Source organism: Balaenoptera ricei, chromosome 13 (assembly GCF_028023285.1).
Source record: "Balaenoptera ricei isolate mBalRic1 chromosome 13, mBalRic1.hap2, whole genome shotgun sequence".
In the NCBI taxonomy this organism is placed as follows: Eukaryota; Metazoa; Chordata; class Mammalia; order Artiodactyla; family Balaenopteridae; genus Balaenoptera; species Balaenoptera ricei.
The window spans coordinates 79181960-79204251 of record NC_082651.1 but is presented as its reverse complement, the minus strand read 5'-3'; the positions used below and the strand labels follow the sequence as shown (position 1 = coordinate 79204251).

The window sequence follows — 22292 nt, the reverse complement described above, 5'->3', positions numbered from 1 at the left end:
TCCAGTCACCCCTGCCTGTTCTTCTGCCCATTCCTACCTCTAAGCTGCTGTATCACAAAGATTCCCAGTTAAGAGCCTCAACGTGCTCCACAATGATCAGATCACAGCAGCAGCAGTTGTCCTCATTTGAAGGACACCCCTTAAGAGGAGAAGGCGTCAGGAGGAAAGAAGCATAGTGAGCACTCTGAAACCCAGAGTTTATGAGGAAAACTGACAAGGGAGGCTAGAACTCTATTTCCTTCACAGCACTCATCATCTTTTCTTATTATATATGTATTTGTTAATTTGCACACTCAATATGCTTCCCTCCACAGCCTATAAACCCCATGAGGGCAAAGCCTTGGTCTGTTTTATTCATTGCTATCTGTGCATCACCTACCACAGTGTCTGATATTCTGAAGCTGCTCAATAATTATTTGTTGAATTAACAATTTAAAAAAAAAGAAAAGAAAAAGGTGAGAAAAAGGAAGAGAAAGAAAAGGAGGAGACAAAGGAAATTATCCAGCATATGTAGGATAACTGACTTCAAACATTTAAAGGGCCCTCATATTGGAGAAAGGACACTACTTGCGGAACGAATAACAGTCACAAGTAGGAGCAATAAGACATAGCGATTATAGGGGTAGAGTTAAACCGGTTGGGATTCAAATACCAGGTCCTTCTCTCCTTAGCTATGTGACCTTGGCCAGTGACTTAACCTCTCTGAGACTTAGTTATCTGGGAATAACTAATAAAATGGGAATAATAATAAAATCAACCTTACTGTGTTATAGTGAGGACTAAATACAGTAATCTGTAAAACTGTTCAATGGTAGCTGTTACCATTAGTATTAAGTTACGGAGGAGTAGAATTCAGCCAGTATTAAATATTTTTCCAACAGATCTGTCCAGCAAGCACAGGGCAGCCTCATAAAATAGTGATTCCCCATCTCCCGGACATATTTTAAAAGCTGAAATGGCAGGAACACTATTAAAGAAGAGACTGCAGAAGCAGACAGAGCCTGGATGGAATGGCATCTGAGGCCTGTGTAAGAGTCTGCAATGCCTAGATTGAGTGGTCTTGCTACACAATTATCCCCTTTCTTTCTGGTACCTGAAGCTTCCTTTCTCTTTAGCTTTTCCCCTTCTGATTTTCAACATTAAGAAGTTTCATCTATCCTTAACACACCCTTTCTTCATTCTGCTGAATCCTCTAACATCACTGACATCTCAGTCTCTTTCTCTTCTCTTCTTCCTTTCACAGATAGACTCCTTGAACTACTACGTAAGCACATTTTGCTCCAATTTCTCAGCACTGCCTCTAAACTTCCTTGTGCCTATGCCTGCTCTCCAGAAGGTTCTTGGTCAAACACAATGACCTTTCTACTCCATCTATGGAACATCTGTCTCCCTCAGTTTCCATGACACCACACAATCCAGCGGCCTCTCTTCCTTCTTGTAAGAAAGTTCTTTCTGATAACATCATTGACTCCATTCCACTGCCTAATTATGAACTTTCTTAAATCTTAGGTGTGACCTTCCTTCCATGTAAATAGCTCCCACATCCATATCTTCTGTCTGGACCTCTCACTTGTTCCTGCTTCCACTCCATATCTCCATGTGCATACCAGATAACCTGATCCTCAGATGGATGCCCACTACAACTGTTATCATGCTAGCCACTCTCCCCCAGACCAGATCCTCATTCTAACTGTCTGCTTTATCAGTAACACTACCAGTCTACAGCGTCCCCGGCCCAAAACCTTAGACCTTTGACTTCTTCCTTTTTGTTCCCCTCACATCTCGGTGTCTCTGAGTCTCTCATTCCTGAGCCAGTGGGACAGCCTCTCAGGGCTCAGATCCAACTACCAGCCCTCCCTGTGGTCCAGGCCTGAAACCCATGACCAAACTACATTTCCTAAAGAATCTTCAGTCAATGTGCAATCAACATGCATCACCCCTACTCAAGAACTAAACACTTTGATTTCTTCAGCATCAAATGTAAATTCTTGACTCAATAAGGCAGTCCCACATCTAACTCAGAGTATCTGACTCAGTACCAATCTCCTCAACCCCCAATACTCCTTAGACCTTTCTGTTCTGGCTAGTCCTACTTTCTTACATACACACACACACACACACACACACACACACATACACCACAGAGTCAGTCTGTCTCTCTCTCTTTCTCTCTCTAACCAGTTGTTCTTCCTCTGGGCATTATTTTCTGTTATTGCCCCAACTTGAAAGGTCCTTTGCCCTTCTCTTTTTCAAGTTTAATTATGTACTCACTCCAAAACCTCTCAAATCACCTCCTTCTGGACGTTTTTTCTAACTCACTTCTATCGTAATCCCAAAAGAAAACCATCATTCTCAGTAGATATCCTTTGACTTGACTCCTTGCCAAAAGGTAATAAGTTTATTCTTTCTAAAATTTCAGAGGTATAATTTCCTGTCTCAGAGGAACTTCACTCCTCCTATCATGCACTGAACAAGTGGAGCTCATCAGACTAAAGGAATGGTTTAGGAATGGTAAAGGAATGGTTTTTGGGATCTGGAGGTACAGACTGAACCTGTCCCTAATCACCCCAGCAGGAACTGACCTCTCCAAGCCTCCACTGAACCACTATAACCACCTGCATCATTTGTTCACCACTCAAGTGCTACCTTTCACTGGAGTTATTTATTAGCATGCCTTGTCGGCCTTTTCTCCCAAGCTAGTTGTGAACTCCTCCTGGGAGAAAGAGATTGTATTTCATTCAACTTGGTAAGTGCTCAGTAAAAAAACAAACCAATAAATAGCATTTCCTCAGGCAAAAGTCCAAACTTATAGGTATCCATAAAAAGTATCCCTTTGTCTGATTTCTCTTTGGTGAGCCCTCTCATCTATATCTATATGTGTCTCTGGAAACAAACCAATATGACTCTGATCTCCAAATTCATCATACAGACGCCCAGCCATGATGGAGTACTCAATAAGCACTGGATTAACCCTTCTGTCATAAAAAGCTGTAAAATTATAAAAAGCTGACAAAATATATGAAAAAAACTGTTTTTATTGGATAATCAGTAGCACACGATTATAATCCTTGAGAGAGGGAAAATAAAATGCGGTAGGCCTTAGCACTGCCCTGATTTTCTGCCTGGAGGCATTTACCACACCCTGATACAGGAAGGAGAGATCCAAATAGAGCGTGGTGGTCTCACAGGCCTGAGGTAATAGACAGCAGAGTTTGAGAAGGCTGATGCAGCTTGAATTATCAGGGAGCAAACCAGAGAAGGAACATCTAGATGGAGAGAGATAAAACACTCCATAAAACTGCACAGAGGTCCCCTTGAGTCTTTGGCTGAGTATTAAGTTGCATTCATAGGATGAGATTACACAAGGCTGGGTAAAGAATAGCTACCAGGAAAAGAACATCTTTGAGGGAAGTGCAAGCTGAAAAACTTCTGCAGCTCACACAGAATTGGGAAATGTTTAAGTGCTTAATAACCAGAGTAGAAAACCTCATTGAACACTTGAGGCTTTCAGTGGAGCCCATAGAAAGGCCAAATCTTAAGACAACACCTAAATTAACCATAGAATAAAGGCTCCTCTAAACTCCTTTAGTAAAACTTGACAATAATCCTCGAAAGTATCAAATCGATAGGCAAGTAAATTAACTGCCTGGCAAACAAAAGTTAACAGTCTTTAAATGAAGACAACAAAATCCACATACTAAACAATGTAATATTTATAATACGCAACAGCCAATAAAAAATTACTAGGTATACAAAGAAGCAGGAAAATGTGACATTTAACCAAGAGAAAACCTGGTCAATAGAAACAGACATAGAAATGACAGAAATAATTTAATTAGCAGAAAGGAACTTAAAAAATTATAACAGTCAATGTTTACTGAGTGCTTATTATGTGCAAGGCACTACTGTTTTAAGAGCTTTAGGTATTATCTCATTTATTCTCACAATAGCCCTCCAAGAGAGATAATCTCTTTGTACCATTTTGAGGAAACTAAAGCACAGAAAGGTTAATAAGTAACTTGCCTAGGATCAGCCCAGCTTGTAGGCATTAAGGCTAAGATCTGAACCCAGGAGGTCTGATTCTAATGGCTGTGCTCTTTCCCATGGTACCAGACTGCCTCAGAAAGAACTTTAAAGCAGCTATTATAAATATGTTCAGGACTTTTAAAAAAACATAAACATAATGAGGAGAGAAACATAAATGGAAGTAGATATCCTAGAGCTAAAAAAATATATAATATTGAAACTGAAAATATATAAGATGGGCTGGTTTATCAGCAGATTAGATGCTGTAGAAGAAAAGGGAATGAACTTTGGGCTTCCCTGGTAGTGCAGTGGTTAAGAATCCACCTGCCAATGCAGGGGACACAGGTTTGAGCCCTGGTCCGGGAATATCCCACATGCCATGGGGCAATTAAGCCCATGCACCACAACTACTGAGCCTGTGCTCTGGAGCCCGTGAGCCACAGCTACTGAGCCCACGTGCCACAACTACTGAAGCCCGTGTGCCTAGAGCCCGTACTCCACAACAAGAGAAGCCACCGCAATGAGAAGTCCCTGCACTGCAATGAAGAGTAGCGTCTGCTTGCTGCTACTAGAGAAAGCCTGTGCGCAGCAATGAAGACCCAACGCAGCAAAAATAAACAAATAAAAAAATAAATAAATTTATTTTTTTAAAAAAGGGAGTGAACTTTAAAACAAGCAAAAAAATCTATCCAGACAAAAGCGGAGAGAGAAAGAGGGCTGAAGAAAAATTAATAGACCCTTAATGAAATGTGGGAATACATTAATTGTATAACATAATTGTAATTAGATTCTTAGGAATAGGGAGCAGAAAAAATGTTTGAAAAATTTCCAAATATAATGAAAAATATAAACCTACAGAACCAAGAGTTGCTCAGCACATCCCAAGCAAGAAAAACATAAAGAAAACCACAATACACATAATAATCAAATTGCTGAAATTCCATGATAAACACAAAATCCTAAAGCAACCATGGGACGGTAGGGAGGGAAACAGAAGGGGAAATACAGATAAAAATTTCTCTGACTTCTGATCAGAAACAATGCAAACCATGTAACAATAGGACAACACTAAAGTGCTATCAACCTAAAAGTATATCCAGTGAAAATCTTCAGAAATAAAAGCAAAATAAAGACACTTTCAGCAAACAGAATCTGAGCAAATTTAAATACAGAAGAATGGTACAACACTAAATATGAATGGATGAAAGAAAAATATTGTAGATGGAAAGTGATTCAAAAAGGAACAAGGAACTTCTACTACAGCCAAGATGGAGTAAGCCCATTAAATCCTAATATCCTACAGCTGACAACCAAAAACTCTGGACAAAATACAAAAACAACTATCAAGGGACTCTGAGAAGTAAATAAAACCAGGAATATTGAGGAAGAAAGTCAAAACTTGGAAAAGCAACTCATAAGGATACCTGGAGAAATCCTTTCTTTCTGGCCAAAAGGCCAGGAAAAGGGCCCTGTGATCCAGAGAGTATGGAGGGAGATCTCCACTTCTTTGCTTGTTCTTCTCTTTTTTTCTCATTTCACGATAAGCCCTCAAGAGAGTTAGCTTAGCTGGCGGTGTCAGCAGCCAAAATTCTAACAGAAACTCTGTAAAAAACACATCTTTCCGGCCAGAAGACTGGGTAAAAGGGACCCCTTCAGGCCAAAGAGTACGGAGGGAATCCCTGTTTTGTTTCTCTTTATCTCTCTGTTTTGCCTGAAGGCAACCCTAGTTGCGGGAGTTGTGCCACAGTAGTACAAGTGGGTAAAACTGTGAGTTTAAGGAAAATCTAGAAGAGGAGAGAGATGGAGAAGGAAATATGTTAATTCTGTAAAGAAAATGACCCAAGGTTCCAGCTCACCTGTGAGCAGCACTTGTGTGGACAGACTCAAAGCAACAAAACAAAGGCTTTAAGAACAAAACCAAGGTTTAAACCACACTCAAATGTCAGATCAAACAACATAATGTTCAAATTTTCCAGGACGCAACCTAAACCTACTCAATATGTAAAGAAGAACAAAAATAGTGACCAATTCTTAAGAAGAAAGATAATCTACAGATGCCAAAAACAAGATGATCAGTTGCTGAAATTATCAAAGACTTTAAAGAAGCTCTTATACCTATGTTCCATGAGGTAAACATAAACATTCTGGAAAAGAGATGGAAAGGTGGTTCTCAGTAGGTAAATAGAAATTTTTTTAATGAAAAATTTAAACTGAAAAATATATCTAAAATAAAAAATTATCACAAAATGGAGATGACAGAGTAAAGATTCAGTAAACTTGAAGACAGATCATAGAAACTGTCCAATCTGCAGAACTGAAAGAAAAAAATTTTGAAAAAATAAATTAGCAGAGCCTCAAGAGCATGTGAGACAATATCAAAAGGTCTAATAGTTGTGCAATTAGAGTACCATAGGGGAGTAGAAAGGTATTGGTGCAGGGGGAAAAAAATGAGAAAATAATGGCTGAAAAACTCCCCAAATATCGTGGAAGACCTAAACTTACAGATCAAGAATCTCAACAAATTGCAAAGAGGAGAGAATCAAATAAAATTTCATGCACAGATTCATCATAATAAAACTTCTGAAAACCAATGACAAAGGAAAAATCTTGAAAATAGCTACATATAGGGAAGAACAATTTAATGACAGAATGCTCACCAGAAACTATGAAAGAGAGGAACAACATTCTTAAAGAGCAAAAAGAAAAGAACTGTCAACCCAGAACTCTGTGCCCAATAAAAATATTCTTCATAAATGAAGAGGGAATAAGGACATTCAGATAAGGGAAAAACTAAGAATTTGTTACCAGAAGGCCTGTTCTAAAAAAAATTCGAAAGGGAATTCTTTAGATTGATGGAAAATGATAAAATAGGGAAATTTGGAGGTTTAAGAAAGAAGGAAAAACAAAAGAAATGGTATGTATCTGAGTAAATATAAAGGATGAGTTTTCTCCTCTTAAGTTATTTAAAATATGAATAACTGCTGAAAGAAAAAATTATAAATATTTTCTAGCAGGATTTCAAGTTATGTAGATATAACATATATGACAACTATAATATTAAGGGGGTGGGTAAAGGGACATATATAGTTGTAAGCCTTCCATATATTACTTGAAGTAGTAAACTGTCAACTCAAAATAAACTGTGAAAGTCTATACATATATAAAATCCCAAGAGCAAACACTAAAATAACAATACAAAGAGATGTAGCCAAAAAATAGATAAATTAAAACTGAAAAACATTCAAGTAACTCAAAAGGTGCCAGGAAAGGGACAAGAGAAGAACAAAAAACAGAGAGAGAGAATAATAATGATAATAATAATAATAAAAATGGTAGATCTAAATCCAACCATATCAAATATAACATTAAATACAAGTGGTCTAACACACCAAGTAAAAGATAGACATTGTGAGACTGAATTTTAAAAAACACATAAAATCCAACCATATGTTTTCAATAAGAAATATACTTTAAATAAATATATAGATTAAAAGTAAAAGGATAGAACAGATATACCATGTAAGCACTAATCAAAAGAAAGCTGAATGGCTATATTAATATCAAAGAAACTTCGAAATATGAATATCATTAGAGATAAAAAGAGATATTGCATAAAATCAAAGAGGCAAATTATGAAGAATACATACCAATCCTAAATGTGCAGGCACATAATAACAGAGCTTCAAAATAACAGAGCTTCAAAATAGAGAAGCAAAACATGATAGAATTGAAAGGAGAAAGAGGCAAACAAAAACCTAGAGACTTCAGCACTCCTCTATTGGTGACACATATAACAAACAGACAGAAAACCAAGGATATAAAAGACCTGAACAACACTATTAACAAAATTGACCTAATTGACATTGATTGAACATTCCACCCAACAATAAGAGAAAACATGTTATTTTCAAGTATACATGGAAATTCAGCAAGATAAGGGCCATAAAATAAACCTTAACAAATTTTAAATTATTGAAAGCAAACCAAATATATTCTCAGACCATATCAGAATCGAACTAGCAATCAATGAAAGAAAGATATCTGGAAAATCCTCCAAATATTAAGAAATAAAACATACTTATACATAACCATGGGTCAAAGAGAAAGCCAAATGGAAAATTAGAAAATACTTTAATTGAATGTAAATGAAATTTCATTACAACATAATGAAATCTGTACGATGCAGCTAAAGCAGTTATTAGGGGGAAATTTTAGCATTACATGATTTTATTTGAAATAGAGGGAAAAAATCTCAAATCAATGATCTTAAGAAACTAGAAACAATAAGAGCAAATTAAACCCAAGGCAAACAAAATGAAGGAAAGATAATAAAACCAGAGCAGAAATCAATGAAATTTGAATAAGAAAAATAATATAGAAGAAATCAATATCACAAAAGTTTTTTTTTAATTCAATAAAATTGGTAAATTGGTCATTCTCTAGCCAGAATGATGACAAAGAAAAGAGAGAGATGATGCAAATTACCAGCATCAAGAGTAAAAGAAGGGACATCACTACTGACCCTACAGACATAAAAAAAATAAGGGAATATTATGAACAACCTAACTTGCATTAATTCAACAAATTAGATGAAATGAACCAATTTCTTTAAGGATACAGACAAACTGCTAAAATTCACTCAAGAATAAACAGATAATCTGAATAATCCTATAATTATTAAATAAATCTACTTAGTAATTAAAAACCCTCCAGCAAAGACTACACCAGGCCAAGATGGCTTCAGTAACAAATTCTACTAAAAATAATTGAAGAAAGAAAAAACTACAATTCTCTTCCAGGAAAAAGAAGAGGGAGCACTTCCCAACTCATTTTATGATCCCAGCATTACCTAGACCCTAAAGCTTGTCAAAGACACGAAAAGAAATCTATAGACCAGTAATCTTCCTGAACATGCAGAAATCCTCAACAAGGTATTAGTGAGCTGATCCAACAATATGTAAAAAGGAGAATAAGTCATGCCCATGTGGGGTTTATCCAGGGAATTTAAAGCTAATTCAACATTTGAACATTAAATACTGTAGTTCATCATATTTATCAAAAAAATAAAGTAGAAGTAGAAAAACCATATGATCACCTCAATAGATGCTCAGTCTGAGGGAAGCCAGACACCAGGTCACAAGGATGTTCCAACAGTCCTGTGGAGAGGACCACCTGGTGAAGAACTGAGACCCCATCAGTAGCCAGCATCAGATGGCCAGCCATGTGATCAAAGCACCTTGTAAGTAAATCCTGCAGCCACAGTCAAGCTTCAAGATGACTGCAGTTTTGGCTGATATCTGCCCGCAATCTGACCACAATGAGAGACTCCACGCAAAAAGCACCAAGTCAGGCTGTTCCCAAATTCCTAACTCACAGGAACTATAAAAGATAATAAATTATTTATTATTATTTTCAGCCACTAACTTTAGGGGTGATTTCCTATGCAATGTTGGATAACCAATACATAGAAATACAAATTAAAACCACAATGAAATGCCACCACACATTGACAATGCCAAGTATTTTCAAGGATGTGGATGGAGCAAGTAGAACTCTCATACATCACTGATGAGAGTATAATATGGTACAGCTACGTTGGAAAAATAGTTTTGCAATTTCTAATAATGTTAAACATGCATTTACCATACAATCCAACAATTCCATAATTGATTTAAGAGAATTGACAACATATGTCCACAAAATGAATTATACACAAAATGTTCATAACAGCTTTAGTCATGAGAGCGCCAAACTTGAAACAATTTAATGGTCCATCAACAGATAAATGGATAAATAAATTGTAATACAGTTGACGCTTAAACAATGCAGAAGTTAGGGGCACCTACCCTCCTTACAGTTGAAAATCTGCATATAACTTATATTCGGCCCTCCCAATACAGGGTTCAGTTCCTCCATATCTGTCATTCCACATCAGTGGATTCAAACCACTGCAGACTGTGTAGTATTTACTGTTGAAAAAAATCCACATATAAGTGGACCCTCGCACTTCAAACCCGTGTTGTTCAAGGATCAACTAGTATGTTCATACAATGAGATACTATTCAGCAATAAAAAGAAACAAACTACTAATACATACAACTACACAAAAAAATCTTAAAAGCACTGGAATTCTAAGTGAAAGAAGCCAGACACAAAACAGAATATACTGTATGACCCCATTTATATGAACCTCCAGAATAGACAAAACTAATATATTGCGATAGAAATAAAATCAGACATTGCCTAGGGCAGGACGTACAGGGGGTTCACTGCAAAAGGTCAAGAAAGACCTTTTAGGGGTTGACAGAAATGTTCTATATACTGTAATAGTTAAGACGGTGATTACACAGATGTATACATTTATCAAACAAATCAAACACTTAAAATAGGTGCATTTTATTATATGTGAATTATACTTCAATAAAATTGAAAATGACCATTATATAATGTTGGTCATAAGTTCAGACACCAGGGCAAAAATAATCCTTCCAGACCAAAAATAATCAAGTGTTCCTTCCCTCCTCCTTCCCTCCCCATCTCCCCTTTCTCTTTCTGTCACTCTTTTTTTTTTTTTTTTTTTTTAATTATTTATTTTTAATTATTTATTTATTTATTTTTGGCTGTGTTGGGTCTTCGTTTCTGTGCGAGGGCTTTCTCCAGTTGCGGCAAGCGGGGGCCACTCTTCATCGCGGTGCGCGGGCCTCTCACTATCGCGGCCTCTCGTTGCGGAGCACAAGCTCCAGACGCACAGGCTCAGTAGTTGTGGCGCACGGGCTTAGTTGCTCCGCGGCATGTGGGATCCTCCCAGACCAGGGCTCGAACCCGTGTCCCCTGGATTGGCAGGCAGATTCTCAACCACTGCACCACCAGGGAAGCCCTCTTTCTGTCACTCTTTTGGTCTCTTTTTCTATATCTATGCATTGCAGTGTCCAGAAGATAATTCCTTCCTTCTGTTTTCCTGGGTTACCTCTTCTTATACATTCCTCAGTTTCTCCACTTATATCTCTGTCATTCTCATTTTTCTCTCTCTCTTTATATAAATATTGTTGTGTTTCTGCCCACCTTTTTCTGTCCCCTCTACATTTTTTTCTCTTCTTTGACCTGAATATAAGACCAAAGAGTTTTGAAATTTTTGATTTATTTATTGAATATTTCATTTGTTAATTTTGACTGAGTGGTAGAAATATTTGTTTTATTTAAAATGTTTTACTTATTTAAAATAAAATTAAGAGTTATTACATGTAACTTACATGGTCCTTGGTTGTTACTTTTCCCTCTGTGAGTTAATGACCTCATTTGTAACAAGGCCCCCCCTTCCCTGCTTTAGGAAGCTTTTGAAGAATCCATTCTGGCCACCAATGGAAGAAATATAATCAAGAACTGGGGAAAAAATTAACACTTGTTGAATACCAACTGTGTGTCAGGGCTTACTACATGCCTTATCCTATTTAATTCTCACAGTAACCCTGGGAGGTGGGTATTATTTTTCTCACTTTACAAATAAGAAAAACTGAAGGTCAAAGAAGAAAATAAGTAGCCTTGGGCTTCAACCCCAAATCTTTGACTTATTATTTTACCCATTATTTAGAATAGGACCTTTTACTTTTGATTTTGCACAAGTCCAATTCCTTGATAGGAAAATCTATAAATAAATGGTGTTATGTTCATATAAAGGAATACAACGCAGCAATTTAAGAAAAAGAAAGAAAGAATGCTGGTACACACAACGACATTGATGAACCCCACAGAAATCATGTTGAGTAAAAAAAAAAAGCCAGACACAAAATAGTACTTATGATATGATTCCATCTACATGAAATTCAAAAATAGACAAAACTAATGGATGATAAGGACGGTTACCTTAGTTAGGGGGTGGATACCGACTGCAAAAGGGCAGGAGCAAGCTTTCTGGGGATGCTAGAAATGTTCTGCATCTTCATCTGGATGGTGATTATATGGATGTTGTATATGTGAATTACCATCAAGCTGTACACAAGATCAATGCACTCAATCCACTTTATTGTATTTGTTGTCCCTTAATTAAAAAACAAATCATTTTCTGATGCTAAAATACAGGTTCCTATGTCCCACTACCAGAGATCCATTTCCAGAAAATTCTGGAATTGAGCAAACTGATTTCAATGAAAGAACCTCACTTTAGGAACCTTGGGGAAGGGCTACACAACCCCTTCTCAGTTCTTCTGGGCTGTTAACTGAAACTTAAGGCCTGCCTCAAACTCTGGGACCTTGTACAGCTGCTCCTAACGCCAAGGGTTGGCTGAAACCATGGATGGATAAAGCAGAATCTCAGTACCTTTCATGATCTTGTATATTAATTTTTTCTACTGCCCTATATATTTATTTCTGAATAATCCAGACTGAAGCCTTCCACATAGGTTATCTCATACAATTCTCGTAGCGAATCCATGAGTTAGTCAAGACAAGATCTGTATTATCTCCTTTAGGAACAAACACCCAGAGGCTCAAGGAGTTTAAGGGAGTTGCATACTATTTCAAATCCAATAAAGGAAAATATCGTAATAGAATCTAGGCCTCCTAGCTCCTAATCAAGTGTTCTGTTCACTGAAGAATACTTATTTTAATTATCTGGGCTGAGAATGTAAAAAGGATCCATAGAGGAATTCTGCCCATGCCCACCCTCATGAACCTATATTCCAGGGAAAACTGAATAAAACATAAATAAGAGAAAAAGAAAAATACAGCCAATGGTTTAGATTTTCCTTCTGATTTCTTTTGGCTAGTTGCCTGATTTCCTTTAAGCTTGCTTAGATTTCCTTTTTTTACTTTCATACCTTTTTTTAATACCTACCCTTTAGCATTTTCCTTACTCCAGGGAATTCTGACTGCCTACCTCTTCATGCACCTGTTGTTACTTAGCCAGAAAGGGACGATTCAAGGAAAAAGACCCTTAATTAACCATTTGGTTAGGTGAATCTGCCCCAAGGGAGCTCTCCTCCTGCCCTGTTCTGGGGCCTCCCACTTTCTGGAATGCCTAGGTTATATCACTAAATGAATCTGACAGAATTTCCCTGGGAAAGGACCCGAGCTCAGAACAGTCCAGCTGGAAAATTCATCACAAGATTTACTGAAGAAAAAAAAAGTTGTTCTGAGAAATGTGGCTCACCCAAAAAGGCACTGGGTTACCTCCCCGCCTCTACTACCTCACCACCAGCCAGCACTCACTTTTAACTGCTCCTATCTCACACCTTTACTGTGTGAAAGAGCCCAGGTCATCACTAGGTTAAGAAACACTGGCCACAACCTAGATCGGAGGGCAAGGCAATGGCTCTAAGGAAGAAGGCATCCACAGGGCTCCTTGCTAGTTCTATTTGCAGCTCTCCCACATGACCCCTGGACCTATAACCATCCTCACCAACACCCATCTTCTTCTACTCCCAAGCAGAGATGATGTCCATGTGCATCTTTTGGAGGCAATGGCTCATCTCTGGCTCACAAAAAAACCCACCACCTATAAAATCCAGTGTAGATGCTTAACAGCTTATTTTAGGTTGAGGTACTTTCCTAAGTCAGCCTCCCATTCAAGTCCCTGGGCTATGTGTCTCCATGGAATTTCAAAGATTTAATTGCTTTTCATGGGCTCATGTCCATTAACCATTTAGGACTTTCCATCTCTCCATCTGACAATGAAGAGTGAGGATAGAAATGTACAGGAAGGGCACAGCTCCAGCTAATTACAATAAAGGAGTAATCAGAGGCCAGTGGTCCAGCATGTCTGTGGACATGGTGGGGCCTGGACTGCACAGATCACTCTCAGGGAAGACCCACCATCTAAAAACCACTGTTCTGTAATTCCTCTTTTTCTTCCTTGGCATTAGTTTTCATACTTTCACAAAGTTAAGGCTTGGTTTATTTCTACAGAAGAACAAAGAATTGGATTGTAAATATGCCACTTGAATCTCTGGACTGAATCCAAGGTCAAAAGACCTATAAGAGGATAATAGTTGATAGGAATAAAGTAAATACCACACCTCAACGCCCCTTCTCATGTATATTTCTGGGAAAATCAGGCCTTCCATGATTGGACAATAGAAACTACCACCCTGGCCACTCCCCATTTCCACTGGATCTCACCTCTCATCTCTTAGGAGTTAGAAGTTAGTTGCATGGGGAACGCACAGTATCACAGTTTCTGCCAGTGTTGCCACATATTGCCACACATGAGGACTGCACAACTCCAGATGGCACCATTCAAATAGGCTAAAATGTATATAGAACCCTTGGAATTGTAGAGCGCACAACCTACACAACCAGATGCTGGGGTGTTGCTGCTTCTAGGAAAAATTATAATTGTTCATATTGATGGAGCAGTTTATGATGTGTCAGGCATTGGGTTAAGGATTTACATGCATCATCTAATTTAATATTCATGATGACATCTTGAGATAGGAACTATTACTATACCCATTTTTCAAAGATGAAACTGGGCCTTAAAGATTTTAAGAAATGTGGTACTTTCCTGGTGGTCCAGTGGTTAAGATTCTGCATTCCCAGTGCAGGGGGCCCAGGTTTGATGCCTGGTCGGGGAACTAGATCCCGTGTGCCACAGTGAAGACCCAGCACAGCCAAATAAATAAGTAAACAAATATTTTTAAAAATTCACCTCCTCAATTAAAAAACAAACAAACAAAACAACTTTCAAAAAAAAAAACGATTTTAAGAAAAATTTCCAAGTCATGGCTATTGCCCACCAAATATTTATTGTATGGCCTTCTGACAAAGATAATGTAAAGCTTTTCCTCTATTTATATGTTTTGGTTGTTTATAATATGAACCTTGAGATGATTCCTGTAGGGGAAAGAGCTCTGATTTGAAGGCAGGGTCTGTGGTCCTAGTCAGTACCTACCACACCCTCTAGCAACTCATAACCTCTCAACACATAAATGAAAGTTTCCAGTTCTAAAACTTTCTATCTGAATGTCCTTGAAAAAGTGTTATCAAACTTCTGGATTCCAGTTACTCCATTTATAAAATAAAGCAAATATTTGCTCTTCCTACTATAGGATTGGTAACAATAATAAATATTAAAGTGATTTATAAATTATAAAGTTCCATACACCTATAACAGGACATCAAGAATGGCTATTTAAAAAAGCAAAATGTCCTTTATAAATCAGGCTGGGCAAATTTCTATGAAGTGAAGTTGTCAGGCAGTAATGCGAAGAGTGGCAGCAGGCTGCAGCTTTGCTCACACAACTCTCCTTCTCTTCTCCTACCCGCAGGCCCGTCCCTCTTCACCTTCAGCAGACAAACTGCCTCATAAAAGCACTCATTTATATTAACGATAACACTCCCCTCCAACATCCCACACACAAAACCCTTATGAATCTTATTTCTCTTTTGTAAATCTGTGAAAGAGTCAACTGGATTTAGAAGAATCCCATCTTTCAAACAGCTGTATGTATTCTCAGCATTTCAAAGGGTTTTCAGTAGCCGGTAGGAGTTCACCAAACCTAGAACTGATCTCATCTTCTCAAGACCCGGCTACCTTTTGTCTTGCCCAAGGACTTGATGCCACACACACCTATAAATGCATCTTAGATGCATATTCCTAGGTGAGTGTGCCTCCCCCTATTGAATATACAAAAACCCCAGAGAAACACTCTGTTTAATCTAGGGACAGAGAAAAATAAACTCAGTAATTTCAAAATATTTTTTCCAAGATACTAACGATCTTCTTGTAAGCACTTCCCACAAACTTCAGAGTTACATATGCAGTTATTTTCTTTTCCCCCTGGAAACATCAATACCCAGAGAATCTCAAGAGTTGTAACCCAGAATATCCTGATTCCTGCCACTGGTCCCCATCCTGGCTCTCCTGCCTGTTGCGGCTTCTCAACATTTGAAAATATAGAACTGATTAATTATGAATGCTGTGGCTTGTCTGACCCACATCTCACCTTACTATTTTGCTCCCTTGGAATTCCATTCCATAGTCAGAGGAATATCAATTTCAGAAAATAAGGTTTCCCTGATATCCAACCTGAAGTTTCCTTCTGAGAGTCTCATCCTATTACTTCTGTGGGCCACACTAAATAACTCTTCTTCTTCACTGCCACTTTCCCTCCTCAGAGATTTGTAGATTGTTACCATGGCTTTCCCTTCATCGCCACTTAGCCCAGCCATATATATTTAATTCTTTTCATCTTTCATCATAAATCAGTCCCTTCCACTCTTAAATTAGCTCTCTGCTCTTCTCTGGACTAGTTCCAACCCTCCCAATTCACCTCCAATAACTGATATCCCTCTGGGAGCTCCAGTTTCCTCTCTATCTTCCTTCTATCTCTTTGCCCTTTCCAGAAATGAAATGGGAAGGAACTGACAGTTATGTGAGGTCAAGGGTCAAGGGGTGTTGCATTGCATACACCTACTCTAAATTGCTTAGGCCTCTCCATGGTACATATAAAGTCCCAAATCATATATCCCCTTTCTTGGAGTGGGAAGGAGGGTATTAACGGGGAAACAGGCCCTCTTACCCCACAGGTCATTATCCTCTAGGCCTCTTCATGGAGGATGGCAGAAGCAAGATGTCAAAACATCTACAAAACAGGTTACAAAGTGGAGCTATGGGCAATGTGGTAGCCTCCAGGCAGACAACTTTTTTCAGGTTTGGGTTGTCCCAAGATAGTGCACACCATTTGTACAGTCCCAGCAGCTGTCTCTCTACCTCTTTTCCGTGAATGGGTGCTCTGGGGAACTACTTCAGACTTCGAAACATCGATCCCATTTATGAATTCAAAACAACCCAAAAAGAAAAGACATTAGTATGTCATGCATTATAAGGCCTCTTAGACATTCTTTTGTTCTGTCAGATAGCCCAAACTGCAAATGATATGAAGGTATTGCTTTGTCCTGACTAGGTGCTTTCCATTTTTTACCACATTCCTAGCCATGGTCCTGCTCAGGTTTGGTACCCTGTCTTTAGTCTGAGACAAATGGACTGCCCCAGGCCCCTCAACACAAGGGGTGGAAGAAGACCCATCCTCTCCTCTTCCCTCCCCACAGATAGTCCTATCAGCTAGATCACACCCCTCTAGACCAGACCACTAGTTACTTGGGCAGAAGCAGGGAGAAATTTACTGAGTTGTACCTATTTTCCCTTGCTTAATTGAAGATCCTATGTCACAGAACAGGTAAATGCCTTTTCTATAAATCAGAGCCTATATAAAAAGAATAAACCCATTTCCTCAAACATGATAAATAGCAAAATCAATCCAAGTGTGAGAACCTAAGCTTCAATTTTCATACAAGAAAATGAATGAAACCACAATAGTATATGCTGCCCCAAACATGAAACATGATATGGAAGGGTGTGTCCACTCCCTCCACAGGGAGTCTGCAGTGGAGATCATATCTAAATGAGGTTGGGGAGGCAGTGGTAAAGCGAGAAGCTAGGCCTCTAGTCCTGCATGGCCAGCTGCCTAACTGCAGACAGCATATGTCTCAGAGCAGGAGAGTCCAGCCTGTTCCAAGTGTGGTCACCACAAGGCCTGAAGTGCTTTTCAGTAAGCTGTCTGTCTCTCTGGAGGTCATGGGGAGCTCATCCAGTTACACTTAGTGTCTTATTTGATCCTATCAATAATCATTTGATCCCAAGCCTGACGAAAAATGCTTGGCCAAAATTTCTAGCCTTGTAATAGCAGAATCCTGGCTCTTTCTAAAACCAGCATTGCTAGATGCATCGAATGATGCATAAGGGCTTGGTCCAGCTGCCAAACGGACTGTGTTGCTGACGGAGGACTTGGGATGTTCATTGTGCTTCCCTACTGCCAGGAGCAGAGCAGCTCCTGGAGCACACTAATCTCTACATGAAACTCCCTCACTCGGCAGCTTCAACTCCCTATCTAACGCTTGACTGGAGTATATTCTTCAAAAGCATTAAGCGTGTGACTCTTCACAGTCAACACTGATAACTTCCAGCAACCTGCTTGTTTATAATAGGTAAGTTCAGGGCTGTAGAAAGGGCCCCTTTTGCCTATCAACATCTAGACTGCTAGGGCCTATGGTCATTTAACAAGAAGTGATGGGAAGGTTCCAGAGATGCTCAGAGACATGAAAGTGGAAGAAAATCTGCATTCCCAGAGAAATAATTTTTATATCCATTACAAAAACATTAGGCACTAAAAGAGAATGTAGTATGTATAAACCACAGAAGCCAAGACAACATTAAAGCACAGCTGTTCTTTACAAAATATCTGTAGTGTATGGAGGTTCCTTAAAAAACTAAAAATAGAACTACCATATGACCCAGCAATCCCACTACTGGGCATATACCCTGAGAAAACCATAATTCAAAAAGAGTCATGTACCACAATGTTCACTGTAGCTCTATTTACAATAGCCAGGACATGCAAGCAACCTAAGTGTCCATCGACAGATGAATGGTAAAGAAGATATGACACATATATACAATGGAATATTACTCAGCCATAAAAAGAAATGAAATTGAGTTACTTGTAGTGAGGTGGATGGACCTAGAGACTGTCATACAGAGTGAAGTAAGTCAAAAAGAGAAAAACAAATACCGTACGCTAACACATATAGATGGAATCTAAAAAAAAAAAAAAAAAAAAAAATATATATATATATATATATATATATATATATATATAGTTCTGAAGAACCTAGGGGCAGGACAGGAATAAAGATGCAGATGTAGAGAATGGACCTGAGGACATGGGGAGGGGGAAGGGTAAGCTGGGATGAAGTGAGAGAGTGGCATGGACATATATACACTACCACATGTAAAACAGATAGCTAGTGGGAAGCAGCTGCATAGCACAGGGAGATAAGCTCAGTGCTTTGTGAACACCTAGAGGGGTGGGATAGGGAGAGTGGGAGGGAGACGCAAGAGGGAGGAGATATGGGGATATGTGTATATGTATAGCTGATTCACTTTGTTATAAAGCAGAAACTAACACACCACCGTAAAGCAATTATACTCCAATAAAGATGCTAAAAAATATATAAATAAATAAATTAGTTCCAAAAAAATAAAAGTATCTGTAGTGAGACAACAGTATTGGCCTCCTATCTCAGTTCACAGAAGGCACTGTCAAATTCATCAGACCCTGTCTCTTACCATGAGCTAGTGTAAATTCCAACACTGGACACAAAGGGGTCATTTTAGGTGCCAATGCCACTAATGCTAACGCTGAAATATGCATCCAGACTCTGTTTTCCATGGGGACCACATACCAGTATGTTTTCTCTGCAATGACTGAGAAACCTCAGCTTCTGAATATCCCTGCTGCATTAGACTATTGGGTATATGTGGGAGCATGTGTGTGTGTTGGGACAAGCATGGGAGATACTTGTAGCTCTACAATGGGCTTTTTTTCAATGCTTTCCATCCAATGAATACAAGACATTAGTAACCAGTGGAGCGTAAGAATTTCATTTATTTCTGACAACAAGAATGATAGAAAAGATGCTGGGTTTTGCCCAATGAAATTAGTGTAGGCTTTTAAAAGGCATGCTTTCTTTTCCGTGCTTTCTCATTCATTTACATTGTGTATTTTATTGACAAGCCTTTCCCCAGTGGTCTTACAAGAGAAACATCCATTCAAAGCCACCTGGTTTTCCCAGTCAAAGGATATTATGGGAAGAGTTAGAAGTAAGTGCCTGAATACACACCCCCAACTCAGTGAATATGGGAAGAAAATGAGAGTAAATGAAACAGAAACCCCGTTTCAGGAGTCTCCAGCAGAGAGATCTGCAGTGAAACAGGGCTGCCAGAGACTGTCATCCAGAACTGTTGCTGCAGATATTCAAGCTAAGAATTGGAGAGAAGGAACTGGGGACAGGGAAAGACAGGGAAATCAACTATTGTCTCTTCCTGGCTTCAGAGTGACTCCCCAAAGGAAACAATCTTGGCAACTTTGCTCCCTCTCTCCACAGCTCCCTCCTGTCCCCTGTCCCTTAGTTCCTCTGGGGCTCTCCCAACACATCTGAGAGGAAGAACAAGAGTCTGTGAGTGGATAGCAGCCTGGGGTTAGGCGGAGAGCAGAATGAATTAATGAAGAAGAGGCAATTTCTAGGTAAGCCAACTTTCGGATGGGATAGCTGGGTGGGATTCAGTAATATGAAAAGGAGTTCTATATTCCCTGAGAAAGTGTATCACATTTCCAAAATCTGTGGAGGCCAGGAAAAGGAACAAAGCGAAAAGAAGAAGGGCAACAGTTTTGAGATCTAGAACCAAGCTCTCAGAACACAGACTAGAGGGATTTCAACTGTCCCAGGAGCCCCAGAAGGGCATCCAATCTTGGCTGAGACCCTGTGTAAAGTCAGTAGAAAGAGTCATTCTTCCAAGAACAGGAAACTTTTTTCCCAACTTGGTTGCTGGGGAGGAAAGGAGAGTCCCTTGGGGAGTGACTGCGTTCAGGGAGAAAATAAGAAAATACAGTCTAACTGGGGAAGAAGGTTTGTGGAAGGAGAAAAGAAAGCTAAGAACCGCGGGCTGAGGTTTTGGAAACGAGGGTTAGTTGATAGTGGTTGCAAATTGATGCCTGTAAGAAACCAAATCCCGAAACGTTCGGGCGGGAGCTGCTCACCAGTCCCGGTCGCGAAGATCTGGAAGAGAAGGCGGGGCTGGGAGGTGCGGATCGCAGAGGACAGCCTTCCCTCTCTGCCCACTTCCGACGCCTTCTTCTCGGGCATCAGGCGGATCCTCAGCCGTCCTTCGCCGTGGCGAATCCACCAGCTGAACAGCTCAGTGAGGTTGAACTGGAGCAGCCCCGCAGTCGCCTCCTCTGGGGGCCCTACACAGCCCTCAAGGATCGCCTCCTCTCCCAGCTCCAGCACCAGCTGCTTGGCGCGCCGGAGCTTGCGAACCGAGCCTCCCTTCAGCACCCTGGACAGCGTCCGTGCCCGGGCCGGGGCGGGAGAGCTGGCGCCGGGTGGTGGCCCCACCAGCCTAAGCAGTGGGGCGCAGTCAAGAGCCAGCGAGCCGCGCGCCTCCAGCCGGCCAGCCCTCGGCTCCGAAGGGGACGGCGGCGGCAGCAGAAGGTCCCGAGCATAGACGCGAAAGAGAGAGGGTACCACAAAGTCCACCGCCAGGCTCTTCCTCTGCAGACGCGAGTAGCTGAGCGGCTCCCGGGGCTGCAGCGCCAGCCCCATGGCTGGTGAGCCCACGCGCTGGCCGGTCTCGGTCCCGGTCCCGGAGCCTGAGGCTGCCGGTGAAAGCAGCAGCAGCAGCCACAGAAACCCTATGGCTCCCATCCCGCCAAAGGGGGGTTGTTTATACTAGTCTCCCGAGTCTCCGGGATCCAGCCTCGCCCTCCGCTCCCCCCACCCCCCAAAATGGGAAGGGGCTCCGAACAGTCGTTGGTCCTGAAGGGCTCCTTCCACCTGATCTCAGGAGGATTGTGCGTGCACTCGATTCCCTTTCCTCCAACTGCAAGGAGGCGAGCAGGAATCTCAACAAAACGCTGCTGGAGGCTCAGGGGCGTGTCAAGAGGCCCTGAAGCGCGAAGCGCTCGGCAGCTGAGACCCTGTGCCTCTCGCGCGCCGCGCGGAATGCCGCGCCCCCGTCCGTAGCTCCCCGCGCTCTGGAACGAGAGAGACTACTATGGTTGAAGGGAGATGGCAATTGGGTACCGTCCTCTCCTGCCCCCCGCGGCCTGAGCTGTGGTGTATCCGCTCTCGAGCGGCCTCCAATGCTCCGCAACTTTCCTGCTAGGAACGGTGGCTTCGAGCTGGTGTCTGCTGTCCTGGCCGCCTCCTGAGCTGCTTTCGGCTCCTCTGAGCTCCTCTTCCTCGTCTAGGGGGGAAAAGGGGAGGGGGGGACCGAGGGCACCGGCTTCCTTCTCTCGCACCCTCCTTCGACCCTCCGCAGCGGGAGCTCTTCGGACTGCACTTCTCGCTGAACTTCTGGACCTGAATCGAGCCCCCGCCGCGCAAGTTTTCAGCGTCCTTGCTCTCCTCCGGCGTCTCAAGAGTTCCCAGGCACCAAAGCGGCCCTGGCGGCAGCAGCGGAGTGAAAGCATTCAGGGCCCGAGAGCCCGAAATCTTGCTGCCCCCTTCTCACTCATCGGCAGCTCCCGCGTCTTTTGTGGCTGGCCACAGGGCGGCCGGAAGTCGCCTCTGTGCCCCGCGACCCTCCGGACCGCGGCAGCGGGGGTGCCAGCTGCTACCACCGCTGCCGCCCCCGGAGCCGCTCTATCGCAGCTGCCTGGGCGTCCGCCACTTACAGCTGGAGGAGCAGAGAGCGCGAGCCGGGAGCGGGC

General features: G+C 41.0%; 1 protein-coding gene across 1 annotated transcript in view; it reads right to left on the bottom strand.

The window, feature by feature from the left end:
- The window catches only part of ALK (ALK receptor tyrosine kinase), a 739286-nt gene extending 718001 nt beyond the window's left edge, over nt 1-21285 (bottom strand). Inside the window, exon 1 of the mRNA XM_059942612.1 lies at nt 20619-21285. Coding sequence (XP_059798595.1) covers nt 20619-21285 — 667 coding nt within the window. The remainder of the gene's footprint in view (nt 1-20618) is intronic.
- Between the last annotated feature and the right edge of the window lie 1007 nt (nt 21286-22292).